General features: G+C 46.9%; 1 protein-coding gene across 2 annotated transcripts in view; it reads right to left on the bottom strand.

Moving 5' to 3' along the window:
- Positions 1-489: 489 nt before the first annotated feature.
- FLI1 (Fli-1 proto-oncogene, ETS transcription factor) overlaps positions 490-21,410 on the bottom strand; it is a 111,920-nt gene continuing 90,999 nt past the window's right edge. Inside the window, exons 6-9 of one of the 2 annotated variants that reach the window (XM_004280476.4) lie at positions 7,153-7,218; positions 5,449-5,508; positions 3,541-3,588; positions 490-2,476 (exon numbers count right to left, since the gene is read on the bottom strand). In XM_004280476.4, coding sequence (XP_004280524.1) covers positions 1,947-2,476; positions 3,541-3,588; positions 5,449-5,508; positions 7,153-7,218 — 704 coding nt within the window. In that variant the 3' untranslated portion in view covers positions 490-1,946. The remainder of the gene's footprint in view (positions 2,477-3,540; positions 3,589-5,448; positions 5,509-7,152; positions 7,219-21,410) is intronic. The other variant, XM_049713604.1, reaches the window with a different exon arrangement.

The raw sequence follows: 21,410 nt of genomic DNA, 5'->3' as shown, positions 1-21,410 counted from the left end.
TAGACTCCCCTCTCCAACGCCGGCCAGAGCACCTCATCCAATCACGGAGGGTCTGAAATAGAGCAAAGAGCAGAGGAAGGAGGAATTCACCCCTGGCTCCCTGCTTGAGGTGGGACTTTTCTCCTGCCCTTGAACTGGGATTTACACCATCAGCTAGTTTCCCTAGTTGCCTAGAGTTACACACCACTGGCTTTCCTGGGTGTCCAGCTTGCAGACCGGGGGACTTCTCAGCCTCTAGAATCACATGAGTCGAGTCCTCATAGTAAATCTCCGTATAAATCCCATTGGTTCTGTTTCTCTGGAGAACCCTGACTAATACAAACAACAATAAAAACCGAATTGATCCTATACTTTCTGCTGTATGTACATGTGAAAAAGTTTTCATGGTGCCAGAAGACGTCAATAGGAAACTTCCCCTGGGAAAACCCTTGGACCTGAGGGGGGCAGGGGAGAGAATGCTGGTTGTGAATAAGAAGACGGTGTCCTCGGTTCTGAGAGAAAAAGGCACAATTTATTTAGTCAAATTATTGTACAACATAGTCTTCATTGACAGTTGTCAGCTTAACACTTAATATAGTTTAAAAAAGTCAATGATTACCTGCAAAATTATATATATTTTAATATCTAAAAAATATATTGCATATATAAGGCAGGAAGATCCCTTGTACGCACAAGGGAAAGTTTGGTTGTTCTTTTCCAAGTTATGATTGTTGCAGTTCGGTTATTTACAAACATCTCCAAAGCAGGAATGGTTTAAAGAGTTTGCCTTGATTTGCTTCTGCTCACTTGTTAAATAACAACACCAGTGGTTCTCTTTCTAGTAAGTCAGTGACTTGAACGTCCTGTGTTCTTTTCCGCAATAAGTCACATTATGCTTTTTTAAAAACCAGCTATAAAAAACATACAAACAGCTCAAATGTACAGATTGACAAAAGATGTACAAATTACATTAAAAAAAAATAACGACTGATTTGATAGTAACATTGTATTTGTGACCGAGGTCAACTCGTTTCTTTACTCTTTTTCACTTTTTAATTATTTATTTTTAATACTGCGAGATATAGGAAAATAACTCTGCATAATTTATACAGTAAGTTGCCTTCTGGTTGGTGGACCCTGGACTGATCTGACAAGCGCACAGCACTTGCGAATCTGTTTGTGTTTAGAAATCCCTAGGACTTTTCAAAGTTCTGGGACCCACTGTCATTATTTAAAAAAAAAAAAAAAGTTATTTAACTCTCTGGCTTTCAGGAATGTCTGCATTTGCATTAACATTTCTTAGTTCATATCTTGACTATTTCCAGAGAGAATGGTCAGCCTAGTGCATATTTACTGCCCACTGAGAAAGATTTTGCAATGCCCGTGGCTTCTTAAATACACACTTGTTCTTTCTCTGAAATTCCAGTTGGGTGAAAACTTCACTAGCCTTACAATCAATGTTCCAGTTTGCTATCCACTGAGTTAGGTCTTCCTAAGATAAGATGATAAGCTTCCTGCCTCTATTTTCACTAAGTCTCAAACCAGAGCATAACTGGTTAAGTCCATGATTCTTTATCCTATGAACCCTTCAAGGTCCAAGATGAGACCCGTGTGTCGATAAGTAACTGCTTTGGTCCTAAAAATATAAATCTACAGTTTCTTTCCCAGAACCATGACACAACTATTCCAGTAATCTAAATATTCAACTCGTAGGCTGACAGGAGACTGAGACTCCCAACTGGCATACTGGCCCATGGAATTATCCATCTCTTTGTTCAAGGTAGAGGAAGCAGGAGTTACCAACGTTAAAAAAAAAAAAAAAAAAGAATCGTTTTTAAAGAACAGGTACACAAGTTCTATCCAACAAGAGAGAGCATCCAGTTTTGTTTTCTCTTCAAGGCCACGTATGTCCAACAAGAAGTGTGAGGAAGGGGACTTCAGCGAGAAGGCCACCGGTGATGAAGCGTCTAGTAGTAGCTGCCTAAGTGTGAGGGCACGTGGGTGTTTGGGTGGCGGGGGACATTGGGGTTGGGGTAGATGCCACCCGTGGGGGAGGTCCAGTACTGTGACGCTGCTCCAAAGAGGCTAGAGGAAGTGACCGGCATGGAGGACGGGGGGGGAGGGACAAAGTTCACCTTCTGCTGGTGGGTGTGGTAGGAGGGCATGTAGGAGATATCCGAAGGGTACTTGTACATGGACGACTCGGTGGGATGTGGCTGCAGGGCCTGGGCGATGCCGTGGAAGTCAAATTTGTAGGCATACCTCTTGCCGTGCACTTTGGTCATAATGTTTTTATCGTAGTAGTATCGGAGGGCTCGGCTCAGCTTGTCGTAATTCATGTTGGGTTTGCTCTTCCGCTCCCCCCAGCGCCTGGCCACCTCATCGGGGTCCGTCATTTTGAACTCCCCGTTGGTCCCCTCCCAGGTGATGCAGCTGGCGTTGGCGCTGTCCGACAGTAACTCCAGAAGGAACTGCCACAGCTGGATCTGCCCGCTCCCTGCAGGCAGCGAGGCAGACAGGAGGAAACAGAGGCTCAGCCTGGGAAGTCAGAACCTAATTTCCGAAGTGCAAGGGTCCTCTCACCCTGGTTAAGAATCCCTTGATTTATTTTTACGGTCAGAGCCCACTGGCCCCTGACGCTGGTGTGATCAGCAAGGTTAGATGGTAAGCTAATCTGCCCCGGGCCAGGTGACGTTCGCCCAGAACCAGCTGTGTGGTTTTGGGCCAGCCACTCCCCACCCTTCTGGGCAAGGTGCTGACTCTCTTCCTCTATAAAGGCCTGAATCACTGTCTTCTCTTTACTCAGTGCTGAAGTCCCTCAGGGTCCCGGGGGGAAGGTGTGACAACGCTTTAGGCTGATGGGACCTGGACTGTTCCTTAAGCCCTCGTGCTTGGCTCTTGGCTCTAAGCTCTACAGAGAAGAACTTGGGCAGAGAGGAAACCAGAGGAGAGGGAGCTGGTGCGTTCCCAGCCTTCTGAGCAGGACCGGCCTGGAGACACAGGCAGCAGGAATTCCCTGGGTGCCCGTCTCACTATTGCAAGGGCCTATTAGCTCACACAGGAGGTGAGTTTCGTTTAGAGCTCGCTTGAGAGTTAGCTTAATCACAGACCCTTAAAATACACTGTCAAGTTTATTTTAGTTGCAACCTCTTTCATGTAGCCAGATAACGCTGCAATACTTTCTAAAGTCAAGACTAAAGAGCCTTTGGAATATGTATTCACTTACGTGAGGAAGATTGCTGTGAGCTGGCTGGAACTGTTTCCTGGTACCCCACCCCCCATCTTTCCCTACTGAAACTTATCTCAACCTCAGTGCAGATACACAGGGCTAAAATGTTTGTTGTCCAGAAGCATCTCCAGCTAACGGACATTATCACCATCATGACAAGTCCTGTCCTCTCCTGTGTGCACCAGAGAAACAGGGGTCGAACATTTCAAGGAAAGAAGTACATGCTACTCCCAGGTCAGGTATCTGAACTGAGGACACCTAGGAGGTCCCTGTGACCACACAAAGCTATGGAACATTCTGGAAGACGACCTCTCAGGTCAAAGGAAACTCACCGGGATTGGCTAGGCGACTGCTGGTCGGGCCCAGGATCTGATATGGATCTAAGGAAACAAGAAAGGAAATTTGCTTCACTGTTATTAAAAAGATAGAATCAACAGCATTAACAATGACAATACCCCAAGGGTTTACACTTTTATTTCAATATCATAGGAAAGCCTGATTTCAGAAAATTGCACTGCCTTTTTTTGCAGACCTCAAAGATCTTGACCAGTTACTGTCTTTATCCCCGTAATTACAGAAACAACGTGAAATAGTATCATTTTTTCATACTTGGTGTCTAAAATTTGTAGGTAATGCTGTCATTACCTAAAACAGAATAGTAAAACCACTTGGAAGGGAGCTAGCTAATATTCAATCGTCATGAAGAAGGTGAAGTATGGCTTATTAAATGGGCTTAAAGAAGTCTAATGATGACTGGACTTTAATAGCTCTAACTATTACTGACAACTTTACACGTCTCTCTTTTTCTGATGTAGCAGAAACACATGCCCAGAAATCAAGCAGCCTGGGTTCTAGCCCAGCAAAGTTATAAACTAAATAACTCATTGGACAATCTCTGGGTATCGGTTTTCTCATCTGCAAAATGATGGGTTGGGTTCCTGGATTCCCCAGTTCCCTTCTAGAATAAGCTTCTCTGATTTTAAGCTTGGAAATGTCAACAGCAACCAGAATTTGGATTTTAGCTATGAAATGATTCTTCTTAATATCTCAGTTTACTTAAAACTTATGTAATTGTTTAGCCATAAAAGAAATCTTGGCAATATTGACTTATGTGAGGTTTATCTTCTTTTTGTCAGGCGAGGGAATCACGGTGGAGACCTGGATCGCAACTTGGCCATGCTATCGTAAGTTTGATACTTTACAATTTTCATAATTATAATTTTAAAAATCGACACGATTTTGGGGGTTTTGCTTACAACCACAAATTAACTTGAAGAGTCCTTAAGCCCTCTTAGTCTACCCCTGTTTATCCACACGGTATGACAACTAAAATATTTTGGGCAGGTAATGTCTAATTTCGTTGTTGTTGGGGATTCTTTAAATCCCCTATGTCAAGTCCTCTTTGTCTGACTTGTGTTTCACAGTCAGCAAATTCTCAGCCTTCCTGAGGAAATGTAGGTCAACTTTCTCTCGCTTATGGAGATGGAAAACAATGTCTGTCCATCCCAAAGCAATGGCTTGTTTGGAGCTCACTCTTAGCTCTGTCCCACAGAGAAGACCAAGCTGGGCTTGGAAGGGGCACAACAGCTGTCTTTAGGTACATGAAGGACCTTCACAGAGAATGGGAGGAAGACCTCTCCTGAGGGCAAACTGGAAAGCTTGAATGGAAGATACAGGGAGGGGGACTTTGGCTCACATGGTGGAATTGAGCCTAGCCAGGTAGTGAACTCCCCGTTGCTGTAGGTATTCAAGTGGAGGTGAGGTAATCATAAGACTGAGATGTTACAGGAGGATGTTGTAGACCTAGATGTCTCTAGGTTCTCCTTCCATACTAAGAGTCTCCAATTCCATGGTTTTAACAGTTCCTCTGCCTTAATTAAGTAGATCCCCCACAGGGAACGTTTGGTCAAGCAACTTGGGAGTCTGGGATGGTAGCTCTAGTTCTCCCATAAGCCAGCCGTGTGGCTTTTCGCAAATCACTTCACCTCTTTGGGCCTCAGTTTCTTTATTTTACAACGTGAGGCATTTTAATCTTCAGGCTCCTTTCACCTCTGATATTCCACGAGTCTCTATGTGATTCCAGTGTCAGGTACCCAATTCACAGATCTATTATAGTGTCAAATATAGGATGCTATGAAAGACACAAATGCCGTATATTGTCTAAATCCTCCTCCGCTGACCATGTGGGACCAAGGGCCACATAGGAAGCAAAGGAGGGTTCGCACATCATGGACAGGTACCTGGTTGGGGCCGCTGTTCAGTATTCTTACTCATTGTTTGTGCTCCTGCAAGGGGGGGACCTGCAGCAAGAAGAGAAATACGGTAAGTGGGGCCATTCTCCACGAGGGGAGGGGAACACCTCGTCCAACGCCCCCCCCTGGAAGGAGGACAAATGTGCTTTCTCATTCATTCATTCGCTCACGCTACTCATTTATTCATTCTATTTTATAAATATTTATCCAGAATCTACTCTGTGCCAGCACTGCTCTCGATACTAGAGAACCCAGCACTGAACCAGTGATTCCTGTTTTAATGGGGAGACAATGATAAAAAGCAGTAAGTATGTAGAAGAGCATGTCTAACGGTATCGGGGCTGCGGATTTCATTTTTAATGAAAATTTAGAAAGGTCCTGAAGGAGAAGGTGACATTTGAGCACGGGTCACCTGCCCCTGCGTTTCCATGTTTGTGAGCTCCCCTCCATGGCATCTCTTAGGTACACCCTTTCCACCCCTGTCATCATGTCTCCATGTTAGAGCTGCACTGTTTCTTGCACTGTCTATGGACTCATCTGACTGGCGTGCAGCCCACTTCTCTCTCTTCCCACCGACCCATCAAATGCTATCTAGCCAGTTTCATCTCCCTAAAACACTACATCCCACCATCCAAAAACCTTAGTGACTCACTGTCGACTGAAGCATTGAGGTCTATCTTCCTGGCATCTTTGCCCTCCCTTCCTTACCTTTCCAGACTTATTTCCCTTCGTGCATCCTAAACCCCAGGAACCCAAGTCCTCCTGATTGTCAGACATGTCAGCCTTGATGTCTTTCCCTGGCCCCACCTCTCCTGGGAGGCCCAGTCCGCCCCACTGCTGCGGGTCCAAATCCTGCCTCTCCTTGCAGAGCCAAATCATATGGCCCCAGGTCCACTTGGTCTTCCTGATACCGCCCAGAGGGAAAGAGTTATATGTGTGCATGACTCCTGTCCCCTGCCTGAGAGATTGGTCCATGTCTGATTCAACACTGTGTGCCCCATAGGGCCAAGGGCTGGGGGCAGAGTAAACAGATAAGGCATATTATTAAAAGGGATGGTGGTTATTGCTGGCATTAGTTTTCAGTCCCAACCTCTTTCTTGAAAGAATTCCCTTCACCATCCATTTCTGTGTTTGATACTTTACTTCCTAGAGATGGTAAGACTGACACATTCTGGGTCGGGACCATACGAGTCAGTCTTTCCCGCTACTCCCTTAATGGAAGATTTTGGGTCAGATTTCAGCACAAATTGATGTGTCAGACCCCTACCATCCCCTCATCAGGTTATCCTCCCTCTCAGCCTTTCATGAAATCAGGGTAGAGATGTTGGTACAACTACATCTTGACAATTAGAAAAGCAAAGCCATAGAGGGTCATTATCGTAACTTAAACGACAGAGTCTGAATCTGGTGATTTTTCATTCATACAGACCTTGTCATGAGAGAAAGCTTCCAACTTCAAAAATTCTAAAGCCAAATGCAATGAAACAAAACTCACAGGTCTGAGTGAAAATCCCATCTTTCCAGGACTAGGTATCACTGACAGGTCCTACATTGGCAATTAATTTTGATGGCCATTCAAAAAGCAGGAAAACAAAATGCTCACTCCTCTCCTCCTTTATCTTATGACCCTGTTCTCCACCCCGTCCTCAGAAAAAGGTTTTCTTCCCAAAGAATAAGGTGACGTTTACTTACTTTTGTTGAGACCAGAATTCATGTTATTGCCCCATCCTCCTCTCCTGACTGAGTCATAGGAAGGGTCTAATGGAAAAAACAAATAGAGGTACATCAGCATCTCCTGCTCTTTAGAAAGATTGCGTGAAGATTGTCGTTTAGTGACCTGGAGAATTCTGCAATAACTTTTCAAGCATCAGTAAATTCCAGAAGTGTACTCTTCCCCTGGGACAAAGGGGAATGAATGGAAGGAACATTGACACACTGATTGGGAGCCCAAGTAATGGAAAGAACCCTGAATTTGAAGTCATAGGGCTGGTTCCAAATTCTGTCCTTCCATCATTTCTTGTGAGACCTTGGATGAATCCAGACATCCTTGGGCCTCAATTTTTTAAAATACGGAAATAAAAATTTACATGATTTACCTACCTTACAGGGTTGTGCTGATGTTATCAACGGAATATTTGTGTCCCCTGCACAAATTCATACACTGATGTCTAATCCCCCCAGTGGAATGGTATTGGGATGCGGGGGTCTTGGGAGGTAATTAAGTCATGAGGGTGGAGCCTCCACGAATGGGATTAGTGCCCTTACAAGAAGAGGTCACAGAGTTAGCATGTCTGCCTGCTTCCTGCCATAGGAGGGCACAAAAAGAAGTCAGGTGTCTGCAATCCAAAAGGGAGCTCTCACCAGAACCTGACCACGCTGGCACCCTGACCTCAGACTTCCAACCTCCAGCAGTGTGAGAAGTTTGTTTCTTTTGTTTGTAAACCAGCCATCCTATGGTACTTTGTTACAGCAGCCGGAACGGATGAAGACAGGTAATGATCAAATGAGATAGCACATGTGAAGCATCTTATAAGGCATTCTACAAATATCATCTAAGTTTAGCAAGAAAAAAATGTCTGAAGCTGTATAGCAAAGCCCTTTAAGCAGCTCTGGAGAGATGGGTCACGTCCAGATTAAAGGCTCACAGGCAGACTGTCTCACAGTGAGGACCCTGGTGGCGGCTCCAACCCCTCACTCCAGCACACTGATGCTGTGGGCACGTCTGGACTCTCCTCGGCCTCTCATGCTTTTTTGCTGATAGTGAAGAGGGCTGGGTAATGACCACAGAGAAAGGAAAAAAGCCAGAGGTGTGGCTGCAACCAGAAACGAGGGGCTGGAGAGATGCTTCCTGCCTGGAAGTGCAGAGAGGTTTCCAGATCGCCTTGGCGGACACTCCATTGACATGGAACATTCGTGATCCCAACCCCTTTCTTGAAAGAATACACATGCCTCCCTAACCCCGTTCAGAAATTGCTTAACCGACTGGCTGGAAACATCCTCCTTTCCTTTCTCATGGTGTGAGTCCCATTGAGACACGGAGCAGGAATAGCAGAAGAGCTTAAGGATACAGAATGATGACTTTCAAAGTCTTTCCATGGACAACAAAGAAACCATAAAAAACATCTGAACAAATGGAGCACAAACCTCATCAAACAACGGTCAGGCGGGGTGAAACGCAAACCATCCCCCTCCACCCCTTCTGAGCCTCTCAAACGAATTAGAATAAGAACTGCAAAGACAGACCGGCTGGTCCCATGGCTTGTTCTTGTTGTTTCTGGCTAAGAAGAACCAAAAGACAGGAATGATTTCCTTGTGGAAAAATCCACGTGCGGATGCACATTCCTCCTGGCTCTGGAAAAGCCAGTGCAGTTTTAAAATTACAGTCTTTAGCAATTGGCATGAAAAGCAAAACAGAAAGTGAGGGGGATGCAGATGGGAGGAAGGGGAGGGAAGGGGGCAAAAGAGAGACAAAGCTCGGCTCGTTTGAGTCGTCTGTTTTTATTTTTCTTTGACTTTTTTTTTTTTCACAATTCCTCCTGCAAATAGATTCTTGTGCTTTCTTAAAAACAAAATAAAACAAAAACAAACAAAGAACCTAAGTTGTTTTCAAGCTGGGGATGCGGTTGTAGATTCTCATGGGTATCTTCTGGGCTGTCTTGCAGGGGTCTGCAGAGTGTGTGCGAGGCTGGGGTATCCTCGAGGAAAGGCCGGGTTCTTCCAAGATTTCTCTTTGGTGGAGGGGGATGCTGGTTAGGCCTCCAGCAATTTATCTGGGACTGATTTCTGCCATGTATTGTGTGTTTGGCTATACAGTGGATGTGAACAAATATGACACAAGTCCCCAGTGCTTGCCTTTAAATAGGAGACAATAACAGATTGTGAAGAAATATGGGTCGTGTACCAAAGGAGTGCTGGAGATACTGGGGGTGAAGGAGGGAGAGGCTAGTGTGACTGGGTCTGGGGTGACTTGAGTGAGGCCTCTTTGGGAAGGAGAGAGTGCGCATACCCGGCGGGCATATGGCGGAAGTGAGCAGTGAGATGCTAACGTGTCGGATGCGGGGAACCACGCTTGGGGCTGTGGGACTGCAGTGGGGGGACACGGAAGAGAGGGCCGAGGCCAGGTTCATGGCCAGGTCCACGGCCGCTCAGCCAGCTTAATGGCTCTGGGTTACAGGCCATGGAAGAAACCAGGAGAGGCTTGGGGCAGGTGGCACTACCACGAACCCACGGTGTGGTGGAGAGTGCAGCTCGTGGTGATGTGTAGGATGGATGGATGGGGTGGGTGCCGGGGGAAGGAGATGAAGCTAGCAGGAACGGAACAGAAAGTGGAATAGAAAGTGACAAATTCATGAAAGAGAAAAAGCACATCGCTAAGTTCCAGGAATTGGTGTGACTTAACTTCTGACTTACTGCACTGATAATATCTCTGACTCAGAGTTTTCTAATCAGCGTTTCTTCTCAATCCTTAGTTTACCGGAGGCTTCCATCCTCTCTTGCATCTTCTCTAAAGCTATGTTATATTCGTTCAGAAAAACCTTTTTTCTTAGTCCAAATTATGGCCTTTGGCTATAGTTATACTTGACGTCTTGCCAACTCTTCCTCCTATTCTTTTATTCTAGCTCTGGGGGCACTGCAGACAGGCAAAAGCTAGAGAATGCTTGGAAGAATTCCCTCTAACCAACAGAGGGCGGGTGGTGGCTGGATCTTTCTCTGAGCGCCCAATCATGTTGGAAGTTGATGCTTTATCAGAGAAGTGTCTGGCAGCCCCATCTTTCCCGTGATGCCTTGGGGGTTGGGAGGGGAAGCCTGACCGGGAGGACTTTCGAGGTCCCAACCAACCTTAAAGTCCCCTAGTAGGTGAAGAAAGCAAGGGACAGAAACAGAGAGGCCACCAGCCATCAGCCTGGACTGTGTCCTCCTGTGGAGTTAACTGAGCAATAAACTGCAGCGGGCCGTGCCGTGAGCCGGCGTCTCTAGCCGGGGGTCCCGGAGCAGAGTGTAGAATCAGAGCAGCAAAGGCCACCAGGCTCCCTCCCATGTGCTCTTTCATTCCTACCCACCTGCATGGAAAATCCTGCCACTGGCACCTGAGTCTACAAAGGACACCTGGGTCCATTTACTGGGGAGTTTAACAAACGCTCTCTGTGGGCCCTGGGGTTTGTGGGGTCATCTCCTAAATGGAAGATTGACATGAAAGCCAGTGTTTTTGGAGTAAGTCCTACTGCAAAGACAAAGCTGAAGATGGAGAAGGCCAGCATCAAGAGCTAAGGTCTGGCACTCCGCCTTAGAGATTGGAAGTACTGGGGCAGCCTTGCAGATTAAATTAGATATCCAAGCAAACAGCTGGCCCAGCGCCCAGCACAGCATCAAACTCGGTAAATATTAGCAAGTAACATTATTACTGTGTTTGCATCATTAAATACCTTAAAATGTTCAGACCCAGAAACACGTTTGCCAGCCCTACCAAATACACATTAACCCCCCTCTCCTGTTTCCATCCGCCTTACCCTGCTCTACTTCTTATTTTTCCACTTATCACCTAATTTAATCAATAATTAATCCATGATGTTTATTGTCCACATCTCCCACCTGAACGTCAGGTCCATAAGGGTAGGGACCCCTCTTTTGTTCTCTGATAGAACCAAGCACCTAGAACAGTACCCAGCCCAGAATAAGCACCCCATAAATATTTGTTGAATGAATGAATAACTGGGCCAATTATTTTCTCCTTCTTGCTCAATATACACACTTCCTCCTGTTGTTCACTCTCTTCCTAGCTGGAGAGAATTCAAAGCCTCTACCCCAGCTGCTCCCCACTAAATGAAGTCTTCAGGGCATCCCAGTCTGGGTGATGGGTGATGGATGAGTGTAGACTGTTAACCCTGGCTGTCCTCTGCGCAGAATGGACAGCAGTCCATGTATGACAGGGCGTAGGCTGAGACCTGTCCCCACAGGAAGCCCAGGGCTACATGCCATTCATTCAGGTGGCCGGCTTTTTGTTTCATATATGTTTTAACAACGTCATTGTTGAAACGAGGGCTTGTTTTCCTCCTAAAAGTCATACCAGTGAGAACTCAGCTGTGTGGTCAGCTCTAGTCCCAGACACACAGACAGAAATATGTCTACAACCAACATGGAAAATCCTGGACCCGGAGCTACCCAACGACTCATATTCCTGCACAAACACTCTTCCTCCCCGGGCCTGACGCCCGACGGTGCCAGAGCTCCCTGACCCTCGGCTGCCCGTCAGCACGTGGGTTGCTCTCCAGTGGGGTGTGCCCGGCCACAAGGCAGCCTGAGCATGCCCTGGGCGCCCCCACCCTGAAAACGGTGCATACTGTCTGCTTTCTGAGAACTGACTTCTCAAAACACACACTTAAGGGAGTGGCCAAGGGCACAGAGGGCAAAAATGTGACCGTTAGAGACCCACAGAGCAGCTGGTCTCAGAACTTCTGGGTGGTGGCAGACGCTTGAGCAGCAGAAAATTACCCCTATTCTGACCCTCACTTTTTACTTCAGTGAAGGCTGGTACCCCTGGCTTGATGACGAATCTTACTGTGATGCGTTTTCAGGAGTCCTCCCAGAAGGGCTTTGCCTGGAGCTTATGGTTTCAGGCGGTCCTGAGATCAATTTTTGCCAAAGCAAAGAGAGACCAGAGCCTTATTCTGGGGAATCTGGGCACTGCCAGGCATTGCGGGTAATTCAGCTTCAAGTATATAATAGTCTGAACAGTATCTCCATCATGGGATGCCCGGTGCGGCTGACTTTGACCCTAAGTGGCCTCTTAGATTCCAGGAGAGCCTCCCGGGGTGGAGAAGGATGAGCATGGAGATTTTTTTCTGAAAAGTCCTTGTGGGAAGGGGAAAACTTTCTCTGGACGTGACTTTCTCGCAGACGTCCCAGCGTTAACTCAGCTTCTGTGTGAAGCTGTTAAACGGGTCCTAGAAACCTGGCCAAACATCTCCGGAAAGACATCTCTTTCTGCTCGGATGCCGACGGTTCACTGTCTGAAAGCCCAACATCCCAGGCAACGCGCAGCTCCACACTTTGTCATGCCCTCACCTGGAGGCCAAAGAGGCAGAGACACCAGCACAAAAGCCTCTCTCTTCATCCCGTATGACATGAGACCATGCTCCCGATTACTGGATAGAAAAAGATGGATTTTCTCTGAGACTTCTCTTCGAATTTCTGGTTGGCAGTACCTATAGTCCTGCTCATCCTCGGAAAGGCCGGCTTCTAAATGCAGACCTTTTAGCAGAACGGGCAAGGCCGCCCCTGCTCAGGGCAGAAGCTTCTCTCAGTCCGATCCAGACCTCTTTTCTTGGAAGACTGAGGATGCCAAAGGAGAAAAGCTCTAATAAAGGGGACCCTGAACCCAAAGCCCCAAACTTCCCAAAAAAGAGCCAAGTCCGCCAGGAGGAAGACGCATCGCCCAGACTTTCCCCCATACAGGGAAGCCTGTACACGGGGGCAACATCCTAGCTGCTGGCAGAGGACGAGATGTTCCTCCAAACCCCTCCTCCCTCTGAGGCCCTGGGTTAGAAGAGGCCCAGCCTTTGAGGAGAAGCAGGGCCCCACTGGCCACCAACCCCATTCTGCTTCCCTCTGGGCTCTCCCTCCTGCGGTGCCCACCCGGGACAGCCTGCCCTGCTTCCCGAACCTTCTCAACTCAGGACCGGCCCCTCGTCTGCCACTGTCTCCATACGACCCCTGCCGGCGACCACTACCAGATGTCTGACCGGTTGGCCTGGCCCCCCACCTCCAAAGCTGTGCAAAGGCGACTGGCGCCCGGGCTGTGGAAGGTCGTGGAGGGCGAGGACGCCCTAGTGCAGACATCCTTTCTCTCTGGCAGGTCAGTGGTTACGATGTGGCATTTAGAATCAGTCCACCCTGGGTTGGGACCCCAGCTCAGCCATCTACTGTGCCAAACAATCTCTGTCTAAGGGTTCCTCCTTTTGAACCCCAGGTTCTGCTTCTCTAAGTTAGCCTTAAAAACACATTCCAATATACATTAGGTGCAGACTAATACTGTTTGATTCCACTTATACGAGGTCCCTGGGATAGTCAAATTCATAGAGTCAGAAAGCATACCGGTGGCTGCCAGGGCCCCGGCGGGAGCGGGAACGGGGAGGCCGTGTTTGCTGGGGACAGGGTTTCAGTTTAGGAAGGTGAAGAATTCGGGAGACGGATGATGGCGAGAGCTGCACAGCCATGTGAATGTACTTAGTGCCACTGAACTGTACAGTTAAATATGGTTAAAATAATATGTTTTATATTATGTGACTTTTACCACAATAAAAAAAGGATTAATAACAAATGCTTTAGAGGATTGTTAAGGGGATTAAATAAGCATTCGATAAATGGCAACTTAAAAATATACACAGTATACACGTGGTCTATACCATCTTGTTTGCACCTCTAAGATGCTGACCTTGGTGAACTGAGGTTCAAAAGTCATTAGAGGAGGCCCTGAAAGTGAAGAGAAGCGCAAAAGAGGAAGCATAATTCCTGTGCTCCGAGATCAGTGATTCCCAAATCAGAATAAACGCTGGCTCTCTTTTAGAAGAAGAAATGGATTATCCTGTATCCCAGTTTAGAATCGCCGGCCGGGAAGCTGGCTCTGGCTGGTGCCTGCTGGTATATTACCAGGCTGAGGGTTTACCCGGCATCCTTCCTGCTCCCCTGACGGTCCGCTCCCCCAGCTCCCTGCCCAGCCAGCCCTGGAGCTCCAAGCTGGGTCCTCACCTCCTTTCAACCCCGTCTATAAGGGTAGCTTGGCCTTTACCTCAGGGGCATCTTATGTTCTAAAGAGCAGCAGAGGATCTTGGCTTCCACGGAGATCTCAGGAGGAGGGCAATATCTAGGGAAGGCTTTCCTTAAACTTGGAACGCACAGAAAAAGAACATCCTGGATCAGATTTCCTTTGCTCAAGGATCTTGTCCTGGAATCCAAACAGCCCCTCAGCCTCAGAGCCGGCCCCGCTGCGTGGAGGAGAATAAAACTACTGTTTAAGACATTCCACGTGCAAAGGGAAGAAAGGACACGTGAGAGAAATGCTTGAAGAATGGATGGCTTTCAAGGATGAGAATTTGGAGAGGCCAGCGGCACCCTTGTGGGCACAGCCTCGCCACGGTCTCACGAGGCTCCCCACCCAGCCGGGACCCTCGCTCGAGTTCGTCCCTCCCGTGGGCTCTGTGTCTAAATGACACACGAGTCTAAACGACCTCTTTATTTTGATGAGGCCTCAAAGTGGGATTTGGGGGCCAGCCTTGTGTGGAAAAGCAATTTATACTGACTCAGTTAATTGGGTGTTTGCCCAAACTCCCCTCCATGTTGGGCCATGCAGACGCAACTAAATTGCAGCCTTCCTGGGTCAAATCTGCCTCAGGTTTAAGAGGATTCTGGGTCAGAAAAAGAAAACCTAACAGCTGACTTAGGTAAGAGGGCTTGAAGGTGAATGAGAAGCAGTCTGTGTTTAGCCCCCTGGGCTCTGCTGAGAGCCCGGATCTGATCCTCTCCCATCCGCGTTCCTCAGCTGGGTCGCCCTCACTCTCTGGCGATACGGGATGGTCTTGCATCTGTTGCATGCTTCAGCTTCTGCATCTCTTTCTTCCAGAGTTCTGCAAAGGCTCACCGGTGAAAGTCTCGCGTTTATTGCCCTCATCTTGTTCAGCCTCCTGGTGTAATTCTTTGTGCACTTATGCCCCTTTCTTGGTGAGCATCTCTGGGAAGACACGGACTGTATCTTATCACCTTGCTTCCTTCTCTTGCCCCCAGGTTCTTCCTCTTCCCAGCACCAGCTATTGGGCTTAGCTAATACCTCACATCCCACTCACATTCATTCATTCAACAACATTTTATTGAATGTCTACAATGGTGCTGACCCTGTTCTATGTGCTGAGAATACAATGGTGGCCAGGCATAGATCCTTGCTCTGGGAGCTGACATTCAAAACAAATAGCAAACGACATCGTATCTAAGAAGGTGGTGAGTGGTATGGAGAAAAAGAAAACAGGTGAAGGGGAGCGGGTAGTGCTGGGACAGGGAGGGCCTCGCTGACAACACAATTTGAACAAAGACTTGACCTACCTAATGTTATGGCAATAAAGCTCTCCACAGTGCCATAATTTTCTTATGAAAAGTGACTGGGTCGCCCAACACTGATTTCAAAGCCCTTCTGGAAAGGCAATCCCTCGTTAGCAGCTCTTTACCTTGTGAGAATTACTTTATGTTGGAAGACGAAAAAATAAGCTAAAAAACTTGACAGTATCGGTTTGATGTCTGGGTGAGAGACAGTAAAAGGCGAGATGAGCTTAGTCTATTAAAGAGTTCACCAGTTTTTTGCCTATTTAGAATCAGGGTAATTGCCAATTCTGTTGTCTTAGAATCACACTGACTTAGGAAGGCCATTCAAATGAAGAAACTTAAAATCCCAGCGCTTCCTAGGATTTGTTTTTGACCTGCCTCTGAAGCGTTTTGCAGGAAAGGGAGTTTCTGAGGGGGTCAGTGTGGTTGAGAGGAGGACAGGTGAGTTCTCCCTGAAGGAACACTCCATCTTTGTGGCCTGGCAGGTGAGCCCTGGAACACTCCCACCTCTGTGTCCTGCACCCACACATCAAAAAGCACAGGAGTTAAAGACAACCATCAACTCTGGGCAGGTGGAATGTGGTCTCACTTATATAATAGAATCCGAGGTTTCTTTTCAGGCTGGAGGGGACTTCAGTCATTATCTAAACCAGACATGCAAATTAGCACAGGCCTGGAGGCCCAAAGCCTGAGAGAAAGCATATGTGGCCATATAAGAATTTTAATAGAAATTGAAAGTATGACTCATAGCAGAAAAACTGCCTTTCTCTCAACTCCTCTAGGATATTGGGCAGGCCAAAGACTTTTGAAGCTCGAAGAGTTTTCATAGTTATACCAAGAACGGTTTTCATTTCTTTGGAAGAGGGGTACCTAAATCTTATCAAGTCTAAGGTCATTTGTGGTGTTATTAAGGGCTCTTAAAGATTTTCATGGGAAGGAATTCCATGATTTCTCTTTAATCCATTCCAAACAGGGAAACAGTTCACTGCCATGGAAAAAAACTCTAGATTGAGGTTCAGAACTCCTTGGTTCCCCACCCATTTCTGCCAGTTATGAGCTGTGTGAACTTAGGCAAGTGACAATCTCTCTGAATCTGTCAACCTATCCGCAACAGGGGAAAAAACGATTCTCCTAAAATTTAAGAATTTGGAAAAGCAAATAGCCTGTTTAATCCTCACAGGGTTCTTTTGAGAATCAATGAGATCATGCATGTGAAAATGCTTTACACACTCCAAATGTCTTCTAAGATTATAGCTGATTTTCTTTTCCAGAGTTTTATTCCTTGGGAAGAAGTTAATCTTTCTTGTGTCAACCAAGGCTAATTTCTTCTGGTTCTTTGTTTAGGGAAGCAGAAGGATTGAGTAAATATTTAATTAAATTGACAAACTAGATTTTCCTTCCCCAGTGAATCTATCAGCTGTCAATGTTATTTACTGAATATCTACAGGGCTGGAAAAAAGGGATACAGGACAAAACTCACCATTAAAGACGATAAGATAATCTGTAATTAGGTCCATTGATGGCTAGTGACTGAGATAGGGTCCCGAGAAGAGACTGTAGTCTTTGTGGGTAAGGAAAAAGTATCCTGACGAGGGTGGCACTTGAATTGGGCTTTGAAGGATGTCCTGGATTTTGATAAAGTAATAATCTCACGTAATTTACCACTTTCTCTTTAGAATGTGCCTAACACACGAATTTGAACTTCATCAGAGGTGTGTTAAACTTTTTATTGATCCTCACATGGGATTGCTTACAGATCTCTGAGGCTGGAGGGGAGAAGCCCACGTGGGTTAGTGTTTCTAACCATAGTATTTCTTCCTCAGAGACTTTATCTTCTCTCAGAAGGATATTTCATGAGAAATAATTATTTATTATCTTAGATATGGGCTTCTCTGAAGAGAGTATGATGTTACATCTATAAAAAGAACTTGGGAAAGGTTTTTATCTTAAGATAACAAATGATGCTATCTATGCCCTGGCTTTTCACTAGAAGATTCCCCAAGTCCCTATACCTCTGTCTGGCAGGAGAAAAGCTTCTCTCTTTCTCTGGGGTGGGGAAGGGGGGAGGGAGAGGGGAGGGAGAGAGAGGGGAAGAGAGATGGAGAAAAATTTGGTTTACGAGCGTGGGAATAAACAAACTTCTTTTAAATACTTTCAGCAACTACTGACCCTCAAACAACCTCTCTGTAGAATTTCTAAAAATCAGTGTATTTTGCAGAACAAATGCATTTGGAAGATTGTGTGTGGAGGTGGCCACCAGTGGATTACCTAGAGCACTTGTGGACCTTGCCTTTTCTTCCCAGAGTACTCTGGGACCCCCACTCCTCAACACAGCTAACAGCCATCACTTCCAGCTTCTATTACAAACCAAGACCCTGCGGTCATGGAAATGGAGTTACATCAACCAAGGCCAATTTCATTTTGAGTCGGAGCTCTATAATCTGGAATGGGATGACATGTCTGAGTCAAAGTGAAACCTGGTAGGGACGGGAGGGCTAAAATAACAGTAGTCAAGAGTCTGGAGATGAATTGGAAATGCAAAACCCAAACGGCCCACTCAGTAAGTGTGAAACGCCACTGACAAGTTAGTGGAGCTGTGGTGGCACTCCACCTCACCCACCGAGTGTCCACCGTCGGGACACCCCTCCCTGGCACTGGCGGGTGGAGCAGCTGTCTGGCCGAGTCCAGTTGCAGGGGTGCTCTGGAGGTCAAGTTGGCCCCAAATACCTTTCCCACAGCCTTGCACCTCTTCCCCTCCCGCTCTGAGGTTTACATAAAGCGTTTTTCTTTATTAAGGTGCAGCTGGGTTCATGTTTTCACTGTCACCTTCACTGACGTTGCAGAGCACGGTGGCGCCTAGCAGATTCTCCGAGGAAGCATGTAAGAGCAGTTTTGATAAACATGACGAAAGATGCCCAAGGGGGCAGGAAGGCCAAAGTGGGCACTTCGAAGCAGCCAGGAACAATACCAGGGGCCAGGATGCCTGCTGGCACAGGGAAGAGGAGAGACCAACGGTGCAATGGCAGAAAGGACGCCGATGCAGAGCAACGAAGGCACACTTTGTTAAGTATTCAAGTAAAACTTGGCTCTCGGTGGTGGGGTGATGTGTGGGGCGAGAATTTCATAAGCAGTGGGAGACGCCTACTCTCAGAACACTCAGCTCCAACTTCGCCAACCAAGGGCACCTATGGATGGAGAAGGGGGTGTAGGCTGGGATGCTGGAGCAGCCTGGCTTGTGTCTTTAAAATGGTCCAGGTGATGCTGATCTCCTTCCTTTTCCTGGAGAGCCATGGGTCAATAAAGCTTATTGAGGCAAGGCCTTGCCTACCTCTTGTAATCTGAGGAAATTTCACAACTAGATGTATCGAGCTAATATCCACCACCCTTGTTTTTTTAAGTTACGTTTACTGCAATCCTTATTGATCAACAGAGTGTTACTCAGGATAGCATTTCCTTTTCTAAATCTCTTCTTTCTTTCTTTGATTTTTAAAAATGTAATATTAAACACACAAAATGTATAATGTTGTATAAATTATAAAGCACAATAAAGAAAAGGACATCTGTGAAGCCACCTAATATGCTTCTTGAAATGCAAGAACCGAGTACCCTGAGTGAGGGTCCTGATTTGGGGACCATAGCAGAAATCAGTGAATCTCACCGTATCATCTTAACAACTAGACGACATCGGCTTCCTGGAAGAAATGGGCCGTTCCATGTTGTGCTGGATGGAAGAGGGAGATGCAATTGGGGGCCTGGCACTGCCTGGGTGGGGAGTGGGCTGCGGTAACAGGCTCTGTGCTGCTTTCTGATTCCTACTAGCGTTGCCATTTGAGCTTAACGCATCTGTGCCCCAGTTTTCTTATATGCAAGATGGGAATAATAATCGTACCAACTACATAAGGTGGTTAGGAAGCGTAAAAATGAAGTGAATAGAAAAGTTTTTGGCACAGAATAAGCCCTCAATCAATGGCAGTTGTTATCGTTATGGGGTGGGGGGGGGGTTGATAAGAAAGGTAAGGAAAGGAGGGTTGAATGAGCAGGAGTTAACCTTTCCTGCAATATGACTTTCCCTTGTCCTGGTCCTGTCCTTGGCCTCTTTCTCAGTGGCACCCGTAGCAAGAGGACCCAAATCTGAAGGGCCTCCAAGGGGAGTGTAAGCTGATAAAAAATGGGGCAAAAGGGTGTGATGTGGAACCATCACCTTGTTACTGAAATCTGCTCTCGGCAAGCTCTTCCCTCTACTTCTGGGTGGGACCAATCACAGCCTGGGAGGAATCACGTTGGGGTCAAATGAAGGGGAAATTGTGGCAGAAAGGGAAAGGCAAGTCCTGAGCCCATCTTTGCAGTGGATGAGGCCAAAACATCACTCTTGGATTTAGAAACATCACGAAGGGTGAGTTTTACAGTAAGTCCTTGGGGAGTAGTTTAAGGCAATTTGTCTATATTTTCCATCCATCCATCCATCCATCCATCCATATCCATCACCCATCCATCCATCCATCCATCCATCCATGCATCCATCCGTCCATCCATCATCCATCCATCCATCATCCATCCATCATCCATCCATCCATCCATCCAACCATCCATCCATCCATCCATCCATCATCCAACCATCCATCCATCCATCCATCCATACATGGCCTTTTCTAAGGCACTGTCCCTGCCTCCAAGATGCATCAGGTCTTGCAAGACCAAAGGCTGTTGGATATACTCTGTCGGATGCTTCATTGGGAAGACAGTGGGTACAAGCAAAGCGCCGTGGGGCAGGGGTGGTTGAGGAGACATCGTCTGACCTGGGCCACCAAGAGTGAGTGTGGCTCATAGGGTGTGGATTGGGGTGGGAGCGAGACAGCCGAGGATGGTATGTCAGGCAATGGGAGAACGGGAAACATTCAAAGTTCTGTTTGAAATGGTCTAGACAGGAATCCATTCACATTTGAAGGACACATTTTTTTGGTCGGAACCTAAATGGGTAAAAACTGTGCTGCTGGCCAAGCTGTCACTCCACCCAGACCCCGAAGTGACCCAGGCCGCGCTGGGCGGTACCTCTGTCCATCCTACTTGGCGGGACCTGGACAGCCTGCAAACTTGCACACTCCGGAAAGGGCGGGTTTTGCCTCACGATCCCTCATGAGGTTGCGGCAGTCAACTGATGTGAGTGGCTGGAGAAAGGGGAGCAGTGCCTGCTTTACTCCAGGGGGTCACCCAGTTGCGCCTGCCTGTCTCAAACCCTGGGGGCTCACGGCTGACACCCACCTACCTTGGAATTCCCTCCCCGAGATGAGAGAGACCTATGGTGGTAGATTTCTTTAAAAATTATCAATTAATCGATCAAACACAGAAACTGAGGGGAACGATCATCGGAAGATATATTTATACATATTTAAAAAAAAAAATCTTCGAAGGAATAAAACGTACACAATTTGAATTATTCCTGAGATGGAAGAGCTCCTTCAAATAAGGGGATTCGTGCCGTAACTGGGACTAAACAAAATGCCCCAGCGAAATCCCTTTACCTGCCTCTAACGTGCAACACGGAAAGCCGTTTGCATCGTTATCCTGGAACAAATTTACACTTGTCTTAGGAAACAGGCTAAGTGTTTCCAATAATTTAGAGAGAGTGTGTTCTAGTCGCTGTGGAACCCACACATGCGGTAACAGCGCACACAGCACACCCACGGAACAAAATAACAGTTCTTTTACTCAGAGAAAGGAAGGATAATGGTTACTTAGAAAGTGTCCCAGACAAGCTGTCAAATTGAATTCAGAGAGCTGGAGTCTGACTCCAGGACAGGGCTGGCTGGCTCAGCTCCCTCGGGATTGGGGTTTCCTGCCTGCTACAGCTTACAGACAAAGATTCT

The sequence above is a fragment of the Orcinus orca genome, chromosome 8, assembly GCF_937001465.1.
Source record: "Orcinus orca chromosome 8, mOrcOrc1.1, whole genome shotgun sequence".
Taxonomy (NCBI): Eukaryota; Metazoa; Chordata; class Mammalia; order Artiodactyla; family Delphinidae; genus Orcinus; species Orcinus orca.
The sequence above is the reverse complement of the archived record's forward strand: the minus strand, read 5'-3'. Positions and strand labels throughout refer to the sequence as shown.